The sequence below is a fragment of the Mustela nigripes genome, chromosome 7, assembly GCF_022355385.1.
Source record: "Mustela nigripes isolate SB6536 chromosome 7, MUSNIG.SB6536, whole genome shotgun sequence".
NCBI classification, from domain to species: Eukaryota; Metazoa; Chordata; class Mammalia; order Carnivora; family Mustelidae; genus Mustela; species Mustela nigripes.
Genome location: NC_081563.1, coordinates 39,686,232 through 39,703,975, shown reverse-complemented (window position 1 = coordinate 39,703,975; position 17,744 = coordinate 39,686,232). Strand labels below are relative to the sequence as shown.

The following is a 17,744-nucleotide window of genomic DNA, read 5'->3' as shown; positions in this document are numbered from 1 at the left end:
CCCCCCCCCCCCCGAGATCAGAGCTCCCCACCAAGCGACGTCACCTAGCCCCACAGCTTCTTGCCTGTTGCGGGCATGCTGTGACCACAGCTGACCTCATCCTGCCGCCAGCCCGCCAGCCCACGGCGGCAGCTAGGCTCCCAGGCATCCATGGCAGCCGGGGAGTGGCCCGTGCCTTGCCAGGAAACCACCTCCCCACCCAGAGCCTCATAAAGCACGATGAATTGCCTAAGGGAAGCGCTGAGCCTCCATCAGGCCGGAGAGGCCACTGTGGGGCTGGACTAGCCCAGGCTGACCTCAGAGTTGGGATCCCAGCCCCTCCTGAGATGAGGCGGGCACAGGTGTGTTGTGCAGGCGGGCCGAGCCAGGCTGGCCAGGATAGGAAACCCAGTCACCGGGCTAGACTGCTACCAAGGAAGGACAAAAGCATATCCTGCAGCTCCTTAAATTGATTCTCTTGGGCTTGGGTGGACAGAAGCCACGCTAACAGCTCACCAGCCCATCCAGTGCTCCTCATCCCCACTTCTCTCCCCTCATAGGGGTGGAGGAGGCAGTTCCTAAAGGTCCTGTCTCTTTCCTCCTTAGTCTATTGTCCCACAGCTCCTCATCATAACATTGAAGACCCTGCAGGGCCCCTGAGACTCTGGGGAGGGGCTGAGCAGGTGTTACAGGGTCTACCTTGCTCTGAGCAGTCAACACTTCTAGGACAAGCAGAGGAGGGGGGCGGTGTGAACAACCAGGGAACCTACATGCCAGGAGATTCCACCCAGCACCACAAAGAGGAAGAGAAGTCCATGATCATCCAGCCCATGCAGGTAGAGCTGGGCCCAGAATCTACACCCCAAGTCCCACCCAGGCCGGGGCCAGCTGGTGCTGCTGGCCACCTCATGTTTCTCAGCATACAGCTCCACCACTAATTTGCTGGGGAACCTGGGGCAGCCTACTTAGCTCTCTGGGCTTCAGTTTTATCATTTGGAAAAGAGATGGTAATGCTCACATTGTATGCGTGCTGTAGTAATAACAACACAGAGCCTTAGGGAAAACTGCTCTAATGGTAATGACTCCATTTCTCTTGTTGTGGCCCAACTCTCAGCCCACAGTAGCATCTCACTAAATGCCGGGTGACGGAGCACCTGTGCTGAATGAACAAAGAATGGCTTGGCACGAGATCTGTCATGTAGTGGGTGCTCAGTAGAGTCTTTTACGTTGTCATGGAAACTAAACTTTGGTGGATATTTGCCTGTGTCCTTTCCCCGAGTCCCATGTAGCCCCTGTGCTTTGGAGAAGTTGACCATAGCCCAGGTCCAGAGTGGGTCTTGGCTGTTATAAATAAATCAGCACATCACATCCTCCAGCCACAGGGATTGGCTCAGGGACAGATGTGTGACCAAAGTCAGGAAAGCAAGGGGCTTGCTAGGAGTTTCTGGGGGAAGAAACTTTTTTGTGTCCCACAGAAGATGCTTTCCTATGCCGAACATCAGTGAGAAACTCAACCCCCCTGGAAGCTTCCAGCAACCTCTTGGGACCATGAGGGGAGCCAGCCTTAACCACGGGTTCATGCACAGACCAAGAGAACCTGCTGCTCCACCGCTAATCTTGTGCTACTGGATCGAGCCTCACCTGAAGTCAGTGCCAATCTAAACTTTAAGTTACGTAAGCCAGCATGAACTGTATTTTTCCTCTTAGAACCAAAAGAATTCTTTTTTTTTTTTTTTAAAGATTTTATTCATTTATTTGACAGAGAGAAATCACAAGTAGACGGAGAAGCAGGCAGAGAGAGAGGAAGGGAAGCAGGCTCCCCGCTGAGCAGAGAGCCCGATGCGGGACTCGATCCCATGACCCTGAGATCATGACCCGAGCCGAAGGCAGCGGCCCAACCCACTGAGCCACCCAGGCGCCCCGAACCAAAAGAATTCTGATAGAACCTTCAAACTTCAAATATGAAGAATCAAGAGGAGACCATCTAACAGTGTCAGATAAGATGTTCTGATGTACCCTCCCACTGAAAACAACTAAAAATTCTGGATTTAAATAAGTTGTACATCTTTTTACCAAGTGGTCAAGTTTAGTGTCACTAATTATGGGAGAGTCTGATATTCTGTCCTCCTGAAAGAAGGTGGTAGGAGATACTCCTCATCATCTGCACGATATTTGACCAGACTCTCATCAAGAGGACAAGTCTGACAAATCCAGAAAAGTCTCTGTCACAGATGGCTTAGATGCTTCAGAAAGTCAGGGGGAGGCAAGAAGTAGGGGAGAGAACTGTTCTAGATCGGTCAAAAGACACAATTGCCAAATTTAATGTGTAAACTTGAACTGGATCCAATGAGTAACAATAAAAAAAAATACACAAAACACTTTTAAAAACTGGGGTTAATCTGAGTACAGACCACATACATTTTGGATGCTGATGCAAAATTAGAGTTGGTTTTCTTGGGTGTGGTAATGGTTTTCACTTGTACAGAAGAGCCAACCGTGCTCAAAAGATGATCCACAGACTCCTGGGAGACCCCAAAACCCACTGTTCAGTCATGAGAGTAGGTGGAGAGAAAACAGTATTTCCCTCCGGGAATCTGTAACCACAGCCTGCCTTCACCCATTTGCAGCCCAAATTTATACTAACCAAGTGGTCAAATTAAAAAATCTCAAGAATTCACTTTCTAGGGCTCTAATATTGGTAATGCCTCTAGACACCCAGCAGAAGCAAATGCAATTGTCTGGAGGAACCTACCTTTAACCCAGGCCTCAAAGTATTCCTACAGATAAAGTCCCAAAGAATACAAGCTTATGGGGAAAAGGATGGAAGGAAGGAAGAAAGGAAAGGGAAGGGAAAGAAAGGAAGACTGATGTTAAATTGGAAAACATACAATGTACCCAAAAGAAACAACAGATAGTTGAGTTAGACCTAAAAAAAGAATTTAGATGCTGGAATGATCAGACTCAGAACATAAAATAAATATGTGTAGAGGAATAAATTTGAATTTAAAAGATGGAAGGAAGGGGCACCTGGGTAGCTCAGTGGGTTAAAGCCTCTGCCTTCGGCTCAGGTCATGATCCTGGCTGCCTGGGATCGAGCCCCCATAGGGCTCTCTGCTCAGCGGGGAGCCTGCTTCCTCCTCTCTCTCTGCCTGCCTCTCTGCCTACTTGTGATCTCTTTCTGTCAAATAAATAAATAAAATCTTTTTTGAAAAAAAGATGGAAGGAACACAAACCATAAAACACATTCACACCATTCTGAAACCACTAAATAAAAATTTGAAAATATAATAGCTGAAATTTAACAATCAATGGATGTTCAGCAGCTGAGTAGAAATGGCTGAGGAGACGGACATGAAGGAAGTTATTCATAATGCAATGACAGAAGAAGGAATCAGAAAGAAATGAAGACATATGGGGATAGAATAAGAACATGTAACCTGGGCGCCTGGGTGGCTCAGTGGGTTAAGCCACTGCCTTCGGCTCAGGTCATGGTCTCAGGGTCCTGGGATCGAGTCCTGCGTCGGGCTCTCTGCTCGGCAGGGAGCCTGCTTCCCTCTCTCTCTCTCTCTCTCTCTCTGCTTGCCTCTCTGTCTACTTGTGATCTCTCTCTGACAAATAAATAAATAAAAATCTTTAAAAAATAGAAAATTTAAAAAAAAAGAACATGTAACCTACGTCTAATGAGTGTGCTAGAAGAGAGGTCAAAAGTTATGGAATGCAGAAGCAACGTTAATGATAACTTGGAAAAATGTTTTAGATAAATGAAGCCCTCACCTAAAACTGATTCAAGAAAATAGATAAAATCTATAATCATTAAAGAAATGTAATAACTAGTTTAAAATATTCCCATATATAAAGCACCTAGCTGTTAAGTTATCCCAAAAAGAAATCCGATCTTATATAGACTATCCCAGAGCATAGAAAAAGAGGATACACCCTCAACTTCATTTATGAGGCTAGCATAATATTAATACTAAAATCAGATAAGTACAAGATAGCCAATACCACTCATAAACATATATTTTTAAAAAATATAAATATTAACTAAATATTAACAATTTGAATCCAGGATTATTCTAACAATACAAAAAAAAATGTGTGACTGAATTCAGTTTATTCCAGAAGGCAAGGTTGGCTTAATGGCAAAAATAATTATTACAACTTGTCTCTTAATAGATTAAGAGCCAGAAAAATATATTGTCATCTTAATGGAAGCATTAGAGAAAATACAGTATCATTCATTATAAAAACTCAGAGGAAACTAGGAATAGAAAGAAACTTAGAGTAATAAAGTTTATTTCTGAAACTCCTACAGCAAACACAATACTTTATAGGGGAAGGTTGACACATTCCTTTTAAAATCAGGAATAAAAAAGCAAGTATGCCACTTTAAGTATCACCACTTTAAGTCACCTTGCATTAGAGAGTTTTACCATTGCAGTAAGGGGGAGGGAAAAAAGGGAATAATTGCTGCAAAGACACAACACTGTGCTATAATCTCAGATGACATGACTATTTATCTGGAAATCCTAAAAGAATCTACAGTTTAGCAAGCTTTCATTTTTCTAACAAAAAGCGGCAAGATGAAAATTTTAAGATGATACTGACATCAACAAATATCAAGTATTTGGGAATAAATATAACAAACGACATAGAAGACACAGCCAAACTCACAAAAGTTTACTGAATATAATTAAAGCCCTAAATAAAGAGATCGGTACCATGTTTATGAATTAGAACACTCATTACCTTAAGAACATCAAATTTCCATTGGTCCATACATTCAACGCTATTCCAATCAAACTCCCAACAGATTTAAGAGCAAGTGTGAGTGTGTGTCTGCAATAACACATAATTCTAAACTGTATAAAAAAGAGGAAAGTACGGGACACTTGGGTGGCTCAGTTGGTTAAGAGGTTGCCTTCAGCTCAGGTCAGGATCCCAAGGTCCTGGGATCAAGTCCCACGTTGGGCTCCTTGCTCAGCAGGGAGCCTGCTTCTCCCTCTGCTCTCCACTCCCCCTGCTTGTATTCTCTCTCTCTCTCTCCCTTTCTCTCCCCGCTCTGGCAAATAAATAAATATCTTAAAAAAAAAAAAAAAAAGAGGAAAGTGCTAAGGCACTCTTGAAGGTGGGGGCTTGCCATTCCAGACATCAAGTCTTTTTGCTATTAAGACAGTGGTAGTGTCGCAGAGCCAAACTGTTCAATGGAACAGAAGAAGGAGCTCAGAAACAAACTCTCACATCTTTAGAAACTTAATTTTTGACAAGGCTGGGCATTGCAGATCTGAAAAGAAAGAATGAACTTTATAATAAATGGTGCTAGGACAACATTTTATTTATTAAAAAAAAAGAAGAAATTCTGGCATCCTTCATCATACCATATACAAAAATCATCTCAAGATGGAGCAGGAAATTAAATGTGAATGGCAAAACAATGAAACTGGTAGGAGCAATATAGGAGAATATCTTCATTATGTCAGGTAGGCAAGGTTTTCCTAAGACATAAGAAGCCTAAACTACCAGTAAAAAGAATGGATAAATCCATTACTTAATATTAAGAACTTCTGTTCATCAAAATACATCATAAAGACAAAGGAAAAATAAACCACAGACTGGGAAAAGACATTTGTAACACGTAAGTGACAGAGGATTAGGGTCTAGAATATTTAAAGAACTCCTACAAATTAATAAGGTAAGGACAAGAGAAAATTTGGCAAGACTTGAACAGGCCCTTCACAGGAGAGAAAACAGGAATGGGCAATAAACATATGAAAAGATGTTCAGTCTCATTAGTATTCAGGGAAATGCAAATTAAAACCATAATGAGATTCCATTTTGTACCCACCAGACTGGCAAAAATTCTAAAGTGTGACAATATCAAGTGACAGCAAAGCCCTGGTGCAACGGAAATTATATATATATATATAAAATTATGCATTATATATATATATATATGAATGTATATTGAATATGAATATATATTGAAATATGGAATCAATATATAATGAAAAATATATATGTATATCTATTGCAGAAGGAAAACCATCTTGTAAAACCATTTGTGAAGAACAAGATGTGCAGGGGCCTTGCCAGTTTAGATATCAAGAATTTTTATAAAGTTATATAATTAATACAGTGTGGTCCTTGTGTGGGATCAGATTGGTTAATGGGATACAACAAAGAGCCCAGAAATAGACTTATACATCTATGAAAATTTAATTTATGTTATTTGGGCAAGTGAAAAAAGCCTATACCCTATGCCTCAATCATTCTGTTCCTAAAGAAATTTGTGCACAGGTGTACCTAGAAACAAGACAGTTCACTGCAGCACTCTTCACAAGAATGAAAGAGAAAAACAAAAATCTAGAAAGAACCCTAACCTCCATCAAAAGTTGGGTATACTGATCCAATGAACATAATGTTCTATTTCTTCAACAGGCACTGAGTAAAGTAGTGTTTACTGCATTGTTACCCATTATACCTTCACCATTTATTAGCAGTCTTTTCTGTTGTATTTTACAAGTCAAGGTAAGTCTGGAAAAGGAGACAAAATAAGATCTTAGAACCCCAGAGTGTTCACCTTTCTTTAGTCTGTTTTTAGATGAGCTTTCTTCAGTTTAGTGGGAGCAGAACCAGCAGCCATGGGAGACTGAGTAACAACCCCCCTGCCCAAATATCCAGGGCCTAGTCCCTAGAACCTAGGAATGTTACCTTATATGGCAAAAGAAACATGGCAGGTGTGGGTAAGGATTTTGAGACGGGAGAGGAGCCCGGATGCTCTAGGTGGGCTGTAAAGGTAATCACAAGGGTCCTTGTAGGAGAGAGGCAGGGGAGGATAGAAAGACAGAAAGAAGGCAAAGTGACGACAGAAGCAGAGACTGGAGGGATGTGGTCACAAAGAATGCCAACAGCCACCAGAAGCTGGAAGAAGCAAGGAATGGATTTTCCCCTGGAGCTTCTAGAACTCCCGCCAACATCTGGGTTTTAGCAACAAAAGACTCATTTCAAAATTCAGGCCTCTAAAACTCTAAGAGACTTATTTCTGTTGTTTTGAGCCACCAAGTTTATAGCTCTTACAGCAGCAATTACAGACTAATATAGTGGGTGAGCATGCTCAACCTCACCCATCTGTGTGTCCCAGCCCGTCTTCACTTAGTACACCCCCTCTCTCCTCTGCCTCTTCTCTCCCAACACTGGATGCCACAGAGTTCCCCAGGCAGACAGATGCAGCAGTGGGTCAATGCCTTCATAGGTCAGATGCACCACTTCCCCTGCTGAAAGGGCTCCTTCTTACAATTTCCAACCAAAGCCAGAAAACTCATTCACACATGCCCATAAAAGACCCACTTGATGGAAAGAGTGTTGGTTGGGTGGGGGACATTTGAATCCAAGTCCAAGTTTCCCACTGACTGGCTATGTGACCTCATCAACTTCTCAAAGATGGAACTGGAATCCATTCATATTTATATTCCTGGTACCCAGGGTAGGGCTTGGCACAAAGCACATGGTCAATAAATAGAGAGTGAATCAATGAATGAATGAATCAGTCTTGTACAAGGACAGAAGGCCTATCCACTGAAAAAGAATCTTTCCAATAACTCTTATCCCTCTTCCTCTACCACTGTAATGGAAAATATTTAAATCATAGTCTTAAAGTTGGAAGGTCTTAGGGTTGGAAGCCAAGAACTTGTTGCCTCACATAGCAACAATTACTAGAAATACTGTCCTATCAAACCAAATGTTGGTCTTCTAGTTACCACTGGTCTTAATCCAACCCCTGTTAACAACATAAAACTAAGCACTTTCAGAAACTAAGACCTGGCCTCAAGTCTTGGTAAATGACCTAAGCCCTCTGGTCCTGTCTTCCTTCTCAATCAAATAAAAGCCTGAGTCACTAAAATGCCTTCCAGCTCTAAGATGTAGTGTAGAACACATTCCTCCCTCGGTGTTCAATCTCTCACCATTTAAAACTATCCACTGAGCTTTTATTTCAATACTTTATTTTCCTTATTTTTAAAAAAAGATTTCATTTATTTATTTGAGAGAGAGAGAGATCACAAGCAGGGGCAGAGGGAGTGGGAGAAGCAAGCTCCCCACTGAGCAGGGAGCCTGATACAGAACTAGATTTCAGGACCCTGGGATCATGACCTGAGCCAAAGGCAGATGCTCAACTGACTGAGCCACCCAGGTGTTCTATTTTCTACTTTTGGAATTGCTTCTTTTCCAGTGGGTCCATTCCTCTCCCTACTCAGCCCCAGGATCTGTTGTTTTCTTGTATTTTCAGCTCTTTATTTTTTCACTTAGGAAGGCTTATTCAAAGGATTCTAGGTAATAGTTATTGTAGATAAATTATATATATATATATATATATATATATATACATATACATTTTTAAATATATGTGTGTTATTCATTTATTTATGTCTAGAGGGCTAAGTCTGCTGCTGGTAGCATTTAACTCCTGCTTAACGGTGGCTGTTACTTCAGGTGTTTTGTAATTTTGAAGTGCGAATTCATGGCCTTTGAGCTAATCCAATGTATATTGTAGGCCCTTAGAGTGACTGGATTAATTTCTGCAAAATAATCCAGGAGTAACCCTGGCCAGACTAATTTTTATGTTAATCTCTCAACCATGGATATTCTGACCATGCAGGATGCAATCATTTAAGACCCCAAACCCATATGAGGACAGGTCCATGGATGGTTTCAAAGTCCCAAGGGAGATTTTTTTCCCCCACCAAGAACCCAGGGCAAGACAGACAAGCTTTGCTGTCAATTTCCCTGTACTTATGGGTCTATCCTTCTACTCAGAACTTCACTGCAGAATAGTGCTTCAAGTTTCAGTTATATGCAAGTGTTCAGCTCTGACTTATTATCTCCACAAACCCAAGGGCCCCTCTTTTCTCTATGTTGATATTAAAACCAAGCTAAGCCAATCCTCTTGACTGGTATATTAAAGATGGTTGCAAATTATTTGCTATCCCTCCCACTGAAAGGTGGAGTCTAGTCTGCCTCCCTTCAAATCTAGGTTGGCTATAGTATGTGCTTGGCCAATAGAATGCAAAAGTGTTATCCTGGGACTTCTGATGCCAGGTCAGAAGAAGTCCTAGGGTTTCTACTGTTGCTTCTTGGACATTCACTCTTAAAGTCTGAGGTCTTCAGACCTCCGTGCTGGAAAAACCACATAGGAAGACCACATGGAGAGGTCTCGGAACACATGAAAAGGAAGAGGGGTCCAGTCTGCCACTGCCATTTGCTGCATCCCAGTGAGGACCGGACATCATGGAGCAGAGAGGAGTTATGTGTCCTGCATCTTGTTCCAAATTCCTGACCCACAGAGCCAGGGAGAGGATAACAAAATGACTGCTGATTCCAGCTACGTTCAGGACAATCCGGTAAAGTCTGGTAAGCCCCTTCTGTAACACTAGCTTACACCCCTGTGAAACGATTCCTCCTCTGCTCTGTCTTTTGGCAAATTCCCTTATTCACCTAAAGCCTCAGCTATGCTATTGAGAGGAACACTTATATTTTATCCAAAACTTTTGTAAATTTTAAAATTCAGTTTTATTATGAGAGGACTTCCAAACCATTTAGTTTTTCATCCTGCCAGAAACAGGAATTCAGTCTTTCATTTTACAGATGAGAAAATGGAGGCTTAGAGGGTCAAGTCACTTGCCATAGTCACAAATCAAGGTTCTACCAATGTGGGTATAAAAAAGGATCTTCTCACCCCAAAAGGAATACTGAGTCATCATTAACTCAACAAGTATTTTTTAAACACCTAGTGTGAGCATGGCAGTACTTTAGGCACTGGGAAAACAGCTGTGAACAAGATGAGAGTCTCAGAGTCGTAGAGATCAAATTCTATGTGAAGAGACAGACCACAAGCCAGTTAATAAATGAATTAAAAGCATAATTTCAGGGAGTGCAAAGGGGATCGAGTGGTATGTGAGATGTATTTTGGAGAAGAGGGTCAGAAAAAGAGGTGACATTTGAGCAGAGACCTAAATGGAAAGAGGGTGACGACCATGGACCACCTAGGTGAATGTGTCCTGGGCAGGGGGAACAGCAAGGGCAAAGGTCCTTGAGTGAGACCAGCCTGCCGCCTTCCAGGAATCATGGGGAAGCCACAGCTGAGTGTGGGGAGAGCAGCACAAGGTGAGTTCAGGACAGTGGGCAGGGGCCAGGCCTTGCTGAGTCTCATGACATGGTAAGGAAACTGAATTTTATAATTAACGTCACAGAAGTCCTCTGGACAATTTTTAAATGGCAGGGGAACGCCATGAGCTATCTTATATTTGAAATAAATCATTGGAGGGACAGGCATAGAAGCAGGGAAAACAATTAGGAGGGTTTTGTAATGGTCCGGGAGAGTAGAAATGGGGTTGGAACATGATGGTGGCAATGGAAGGAGGACTCAGTTGGACGGAGAAGCAGTCTGAAGACAGAGCCGAGAGCACTCCCTGATAAAACTGGATTCCACAGGACACAGGATCGAAGAGGTTACAGATCCTGCTGTATCCTTGCAGCTTCCTCAAGAGGGACACATGGGGACCGCTGGTTCTCGGCCACTTTTGCTCGTGAGAAAAAAATCCCTGCCTGTTTCTGAAAATCCACTCTAAGTCCCCAGCATCAGCTGACTGTGCTTACCATGCCTCTTTCTCAAGGTGGGCTGTGTCCCACTCTCCTCTGAATAGCATGATCCGCTCAGCCTAATATTACGTCTGACGGGCATTGTCTTGGCAGCCTGAACCCAAAGTCAGGCAAACTAAATTCTACACAAATCACAACTAGGTAGCCCATCTGTGAAAGTTTTGCAGTTGGGCACTTGGTTGGGGGAGCGCAATGATGCCATTCAGAATGCATAAAAAGTCAGGGTTTTGACCACTCAGAACCAAGAAAGATGAATCACAGTCCAGCACAAATGACCCATTTGGGGTTGAATTCTGGTTCTACAGCCAGTGATGGGAACCTCAGACAAGCCCATTTCTTTAATTTCACAGGAGAGATGATGATATCTGACTCAGCGATTCCTGAGCTTCATGAGAATCTTGATACGAGGCAGATTCACTAGGTCTTGGTGGGACCCGGGATTCTGCATTCCTAACCAGCTCTCAGGGATGCCAGTGCTGCTGGTACACAGACACTATTTAAGTAGCTAGGTCCTAACTTTCTTACGGGCACCCACTACACATGAAGAAAGGTGTGAGGCAAACAAAGAAACAGTCATGATCCTTAAGGAGAGGTACATACACAAACCAGTATCTCCTCTCCATTTACCTGTGCATTGCCAAATTCTCCCCTTTGGCCTACAGGCCTTCTCCGTGTGCCAGGGGGTGTAGCCACCAACAGCCTCACCTTCACGTCTTTCCAGCTCTGGACCCTATAGGCAAGGCTGTTTTCTTTTAGCTCCAAATCAACAAGCTCTGGGGAAAGACCTGGTGCCTCAGTTTAGGTCACACACCCACCTCTGGACCAATCTCTGTGCCTAGGGAAATGTGCAGCTAGGCTTGGGTCACATGCCCACTCCTGTGGCTGAGCAGAGGACAGTAGGATAGGGTATGTTGCCAAGAAGGGAAGGGGAATCTCCTTTTGAAGCCCAGAGGATCATCCATAGACCCTACAAGGAGGTAGAAAGGATGTGAATGCATGAGCACCCAAGAGAAGGCCAGGGTAGAATTTCATGACTGGAGAAAGGCAAAGAAAGAAAGGGAAAATGTGATATATATAAATGATGGTCCTAAGAGGAAAGAGGCAGCTGAGAGAGCCACCAGGCTGGATAGCCCAGGTACTGGCAAGAAGAAGGACCTTTGGCCTACAACTGCCAGTGACTGACAAGGCCTACTGGAGGTGGGATGTTTAGGAGGGGATGCAAACTTAGGTAACGAATGCAGCTCTAGGGATGCCTCGGTGGCTCAGTGGTTAAAGCCTCTGCCTCCAGCTCGGGTCATGATCTCAGGGTCCTGGGATCGAGCCCTGCATCGGGCTCTCTGCTCAGCAGGGAGCCCGCTTCCCTCTCTCTCTCTGCCTGCCTCTCTGCCTACTTGTGATCTCTGTCAAATAAATAAATAAAATCTTTAAAAAAAAAAAAAAAAGAATGCAGCTCTGTTTACTAACTGAGGACAATGTATAAAATTCTGACAGAGGGGTTCTCAGATCAGAAATGGACTAAGTCTAGGAGAGCCAATACTGAACCAACAGGTGTGCCCCTCGTTATCCTCTTCCTTACACGAAACATTCACAGGACTCCTACCCCATGGAGTCCCATCCAGAGTCCTACTTGCCACGATAGTATCCCAGGCAGCCTCCTATCAATCATGAGATGAAACTCACTTGCAATTCCTGGTCTAGGTACGCGCGCCATGCTTGAAGGCCTGCACCAGATTACCTGCCAAGATCCTTCAGACATCCCGACTGGGTGCCAAGTACTTGGCCCTTTATCTATATTTCTTTATTTATTTATTTTTTTTTTGTAATCCCAGAAAAGCCCCTGGGTGCAACTAAAGAAAACCCAAAGGGAAAACAATGTGCTTCTGTGTGAAGACATGAGATTTGAAAGTTCAAAACAAACATATAGAACGATCCATCTTCCAATCCATCAGGGCCAATCCATCCAAGGCCCAGAAGTGAGAGGAAAACATCCTCATAACCCAAATGCAAACCCCCTGAGCTCTTGCTGATTCTTGGAAAAATTCTCACTGACACCAAGAATCCTGGCAACCAGTTGGGCATGTGCGTGGCTCATCCCAGACAATGAAAGTCCAAACAAGCCATGCGTTGTAACTATTGTCCTCCCATCCCCACCGGCCTCTGGAACCTCCTTGAAAAATGCACGCAAGCACGCACGCGCTCACAAACACACACACACACACACACAGATGAAACAAAATGGCAGCCTCAGTAGGTGGCCACTGAGGGCCTGACTCCCTCTTCTGTCATTCTCTTCCTCTTGCAAATACATGCTCCAAAAACGATAGCTCACTTCAGAAGGAAGGGGAAACTAAGCCAGTCATAACCAGGTAAGACCCTCACTTGTCAGCTAACCTTCAAAGAAGACACAATGGAGGAAAGTGCCCAGAAGCAAATTCCCAGCAGGCAGGCAAGATTAATAAACAAAAGACCAAGGCAGCAGAACAGCAGTGAAATTGAATTTGGTATTTTTCACTTCCTGAGGATATTCCTCTTGTTTATAAACACGGTGCATGTGGGCCAGCTGAGGGAGTAGGGGACAAGGAAGGGGTCTAGAGGGGCACCAGGACCTCCAATGTGATACTGGTCCACAGCCTTATCTCACAGACCAGGAGCAGGGTCCCAGGGTGAGAACAGGCACCCTCTGGATTAGAACAGTGGGTCAGTCCAGTGCTGGGACTAGACCCCAAATCCTCTGACTTCCAGCTCAACACTTCCCCTCTCGTGATTCAACTGAAAGATTTACCTAGCTCCTACCCTATACCATGCCAGAGTGCCAGGAAATAAATCCTCAACAAACCTAAACCTCCAATTAATGGGATCATTTTTCTGCATTCCACTTTTTAAAAGCAAGCTCCAAAGAAAGGCAAGTCCATGTTTAAGGATGTAAGGCCTTTTCATTGATTTCCATTTGTTTTGCAACAGTTGGAGAATATCTTGAGGACAACTCACATTCTTTCTAGTCTTCTTTATTTGTACATCCTTGACTGGGACAGATAGACTTTATGCTCCAAATCACAGTCCTGGGACATAGCCAGATCTGTAGCCATTAAACTAAGACTCTCTTAAACATCAGACTGGACTTTCTAAAAACTTTTTTTTTTTTTTTAAAGAAGTGCACTGTGAAAATAAGGGTTTCTTCTGTACAGCTTTTAGTTATTTGGAGAATTGTTAAAATTAGAACTCTCTTTTCCCCACACAGCAAACTGGAGTTTTGGTCCAATAACCAAAGGGGAAGTTCTGGATTCATTTAGCCAACATCCTGGGCCTCAGCCAAAATTCTGTCCAAAGACAATGCGACCAACACCTGCTCCTTGGAATAAATGCTTCAAGATAGTGCATTCTCCCAAGAAGGCAGAAAGCAACCTCTGTGTGAATCCTCCAGGGCACATAAACCTACTCTCCCCAGTTCAAAATTCACTGGTGCCTAAGGCTTGAGTTCTTTGTAAAGAAAACTAAGTCTTGTAAATGAGGCAAGCAGGCCAGTCATAAACGAAGGGAAATAAGCCATGGTTCCAGTCCTAAAAACACTCAGAGCCAATGGCAAGATAGGTATCTACAAGCACCATGTGGCTCTGCCTGGACACCATCAGCTTGTCTTGAGGGATCTGGTTGGAAGGAAGACACTCCCTCTCCATCCTCAGAACACAGGGATAGGTCTTCCTTAAATGTTCTTTCATGTCACAGAGGCTTACAAAGCCCTGAAAAAGTTTCTTATAGGAAATGGGACTGGTGGACAAAAATCACAGGATGCCAGAGCAAAGGTCTTGGGAGCTTGAAAGAGGTCAATTTCAGACAACTGTCAAGGATAGGCATAGGTAGAAAGGGCATCGGACCAAAAATCCAGAGCCTGTTTTCTTCACCAGCTCACCTTGTGTCCTTGGGCAAGGCACACTCCCTCTACAGTTTTACAGATGAGAGGGGAGAAGGAATGGGTGGTTTTCATTAGTGCTAAAATCTATATATTTCTCAAATTATTTTTTATTTAGAACCCGAATATACAAACCAAACAAAGGGGGAGTTACTCCCATTGATCAGGGCTGGGAGCCCAGAGCCCACCCACTCAGGCTGGGTGGTCCTCAGGGAAGCCAGTTTGCAAAACACAGGAGTAGATTAAGTCTGAGAGCCCCTTCCAGAGCTCTTACCTCGGCCCTCTCTTAATTATCTGGTGTGTGGTGGAGGAACGGAAATGCTCCACAATTTATGAATCACGTGTTCTTGAAATCTTTGTAACGGCAACATGAGGTTAACTAGCTCCTGAACTAGGATCTCTTGTGAACTGGCATCTGTTGGCAAGAGACAGAACTGGGATTTGAACCAAGGGTTTTCTGACTCCAAATTCAGTATTCCTATTCCTTGCTAAGAGAGATGCGGAAATTTGGGCTGAATCAATAAATTCCTTGAACTAGAAATGTAAATGTATGTGCATACATGCATAGGAGAAACATCTTGAAGACGAGACCTTTCACAATTACCATTAGCTATCTCTGTGTGGTGATAATGTGGATGATTTTCAATCTATTTATCTATATTTTCTGATTTTCCTATAATGAGCAGGTTATTATTTAAGTGAAACCGGTACTGCTAACTAAATTGGTTTTTAATAATTGACACCTGACACTTCCATGTTGGGTTTCTATAAAGACAGTGATCAGGAGATAGGTGGTATCCCTGACCTTTTGGAGTTGATGGAGGAAATAACACCCCCAAATCCCACAAATTCTCCCTTGGGGCAGAGGGTCCTGGACTGACCTGAGGGGCAGTTCTCCTGTCATTTAAGTTCTCTGAAGCTTCACTTCTGGGGAGCATGGTTTTAAAAAATAACATCAACACTGAGACCCCTCCCAAGTGATGCCTCTTTTCTCTACCCTACTCAGCTGCCTTGTGTAGTAGGAGAGGAAGAATGCTCATAAAATTAAAGATGCTCACATGGACCCCAGACTAGAAGCTCTCACTCTCCAGGGGGCCAGGCCTAGTGCAGTAGAACCTATAGAAAATGAGCTCTCCAGCCAGGCCAATGGGAGTCTCCGGCCACACCCTGAGGGCTCCCCAGAAGTCACTGCCAAATATGAAGATCACACACTAGTTCAGGAGAAAAAAATACCACCCTGACGGCAAGACAGGCCTTGGTCAGGCATGAGGTGGGGCAAGGCGTTCCAGTCGCTTCCCTGTATTATTCATGCCAGCTCTGCCCTCAGAAATCTTCTAAATATTTAACATGCCACCTCGAGGTATAGCACAAACCCCAGCAGTGGCAACAGCTGTGGAGAGGGCTGCATAGAATGGATGACTTGGGGGCCAGCAGGCACAAACACTGGCTTTGGGATGAAAGCCCAGAATGGTGGCAGGGCTACAATGCTGAGAATGACTTCAGAAGGCTGCCTCTGGCTGCTTCTTAGAAAATCAGTAAAGGACAGGAGATGGGAGATATATCACAACGTTGGGAGTGATGGTGCACAATGAACCAGAGTCTGGAGCCCCTCTTTCCCAGACAAAGAAAGAGCCTGAGGTGCACCTCCCACCCACACTCTCCAGGCCAATTTCAGCCCTGGCTCCCCTGAGCAGGTGGCACATCTGTCCTGACTCAGGCAAAAATGGTTAGGGAAGGAGAGGAACTGCTACAGCCATGTGTAGCTCCAAAGGGAAATAAATCCACGAGGAAAGGAGCTCTTCAAATGTCTACTCAGCTCTGGGGCTTGACAGAGAAAAACGCCCCCCATAACCCACCCCGAATGACTTCACAGAGGCCTCACCCCAGATGACTCTGCGCTCTCCTACAAGGCCTGGGAGGTGTCACTGCCACCACCTGAGCGGCTGTCACTTCGAAATTTCCCGTGAATTTCTGCAGATGTCTGCCCCTATCTCTCCCTCAGACCCCCGCCAAAGGAATCAGACATGAGGTCCGCCAGGCGTCTGCCCCAAGATTCCTACACGTCCCCGCTGTGTCCTACTTGCCTTTACCGCTGTCAATCTGAGAAACCGAAAAAGGAGTATTCTTTCAATCCCAGTCGGAGCCCCTCCTTCATCTCTCCACCCTTCTCCGCGCCGACCCCTCCAGGCAGCGCCCCAGGCTCGGCTGGGCTCTGTCATTTTCACCTGACAAAAGCGCGGCGGCGCGGCGCGGCGACGGCAGACCCCGCCAGCGTTTCTCCCAAAGGAGACAGACGCGTGTCCCCCGCGGCGCGCCCATTCGGGGCCTCCGCAAATCCCACCCACTCGGGGAACAAAAGCGGCCGGGGCGCTGCGGGGCGCAGCCAGCTCAGTCCCCGTGCGCCCCCGCCCTCGCCGCCCCGCCCGCCTGTCCCCCGCGCCCGGGCCCGGGCCCGCAGGGTAGCAGCCGCGTCCTGTGTCGCCCGCTTGCAGGCGTCCTCGGCAGCTACTGTACCTGCTAAATTTAGCGGCCGCCGGGTATTAATAGCCGGAGCGAACGGGGCCGGGCGCTGCAGGGGCCCGGGCAGCCCGGGGGCCAGGGGCGGAGAAGGAGGGGAAGGAAGGGGCGCGGGAAAAGCCACTTACACCACTAGCCTGGAGATGATCCATGACACCATGGCGGGCGGGCGGGTGGGCGAGCGGGCGCCGGCAACGCGGCGCGGCTCGGCTCGTCTGCTGGCGGAGCGGGCGGCTGCGGCGCTCCGGCAACGTCCGTCCGCGCACGGCCGCCGCCGCCACCAGACTGAGCGCGCCCGCCGCCCTGCCCGGCGCTCGCGCGTCAGCGCAGCCGCGGCACGTTCCGGCGGCGGCGGCGGCGGCCCCAGCCCCCCGGGGCTCGGCGGGCCCGCGGCGATTGGGCGGTGAGCAGGTCGGGCACCCGCGGGACCCGCCCCGACCCGATCGCCACAGCCCGAGGCTGAATTTGGGCGGTTCCTCCGCGCCCTGGTGCGCGGGGCGCTCCAATGGAACCCCGAGGTGGCCCCTTCGGCAGGACACCTGGGTGCTGCCCCACCCTCAGGTTTATGGTGGGGGAAACCAAGGCCTGGACCTGGACCTTGGGAATCTAGCTACACCTGTTCTGGTTGGGGATGCTGTCATCCCTTACTTGGACCCTGCGCTAGCCTCCTAAGGGACTTACCTGTATT

At 45.8% G+C, this 17,744-nt stretch overlaps 1 protein-coding gene across 2 annotated transcripts in view; it reads right to left on the bottom strand.

The window, feature by feature from the left end:
- The window catches only part of REEP1 (receptor accessory protein 1), a 109,210-nt gene extending 91,878 nt beyond the window's left edge, over positions 1–17,332 (bottom strand). For both annotated transcript variants that reach the window (XM_059405676.1, XM_059405675.1), the window contains exon 1: positions 17,185–17,332. In XM_059405676.1, the coding sequence (XP_059261659.1) occupies positions 17,185–17,216 (32 nt within the window). In that variant the 5' untranslated portion in view covers positions 17,217–17,332. The remainder of the gene's footprint in view (positions 1–17,184) is intronic.
- Positions 17,333–17,744: the final 412 nt, after the last annotated feature.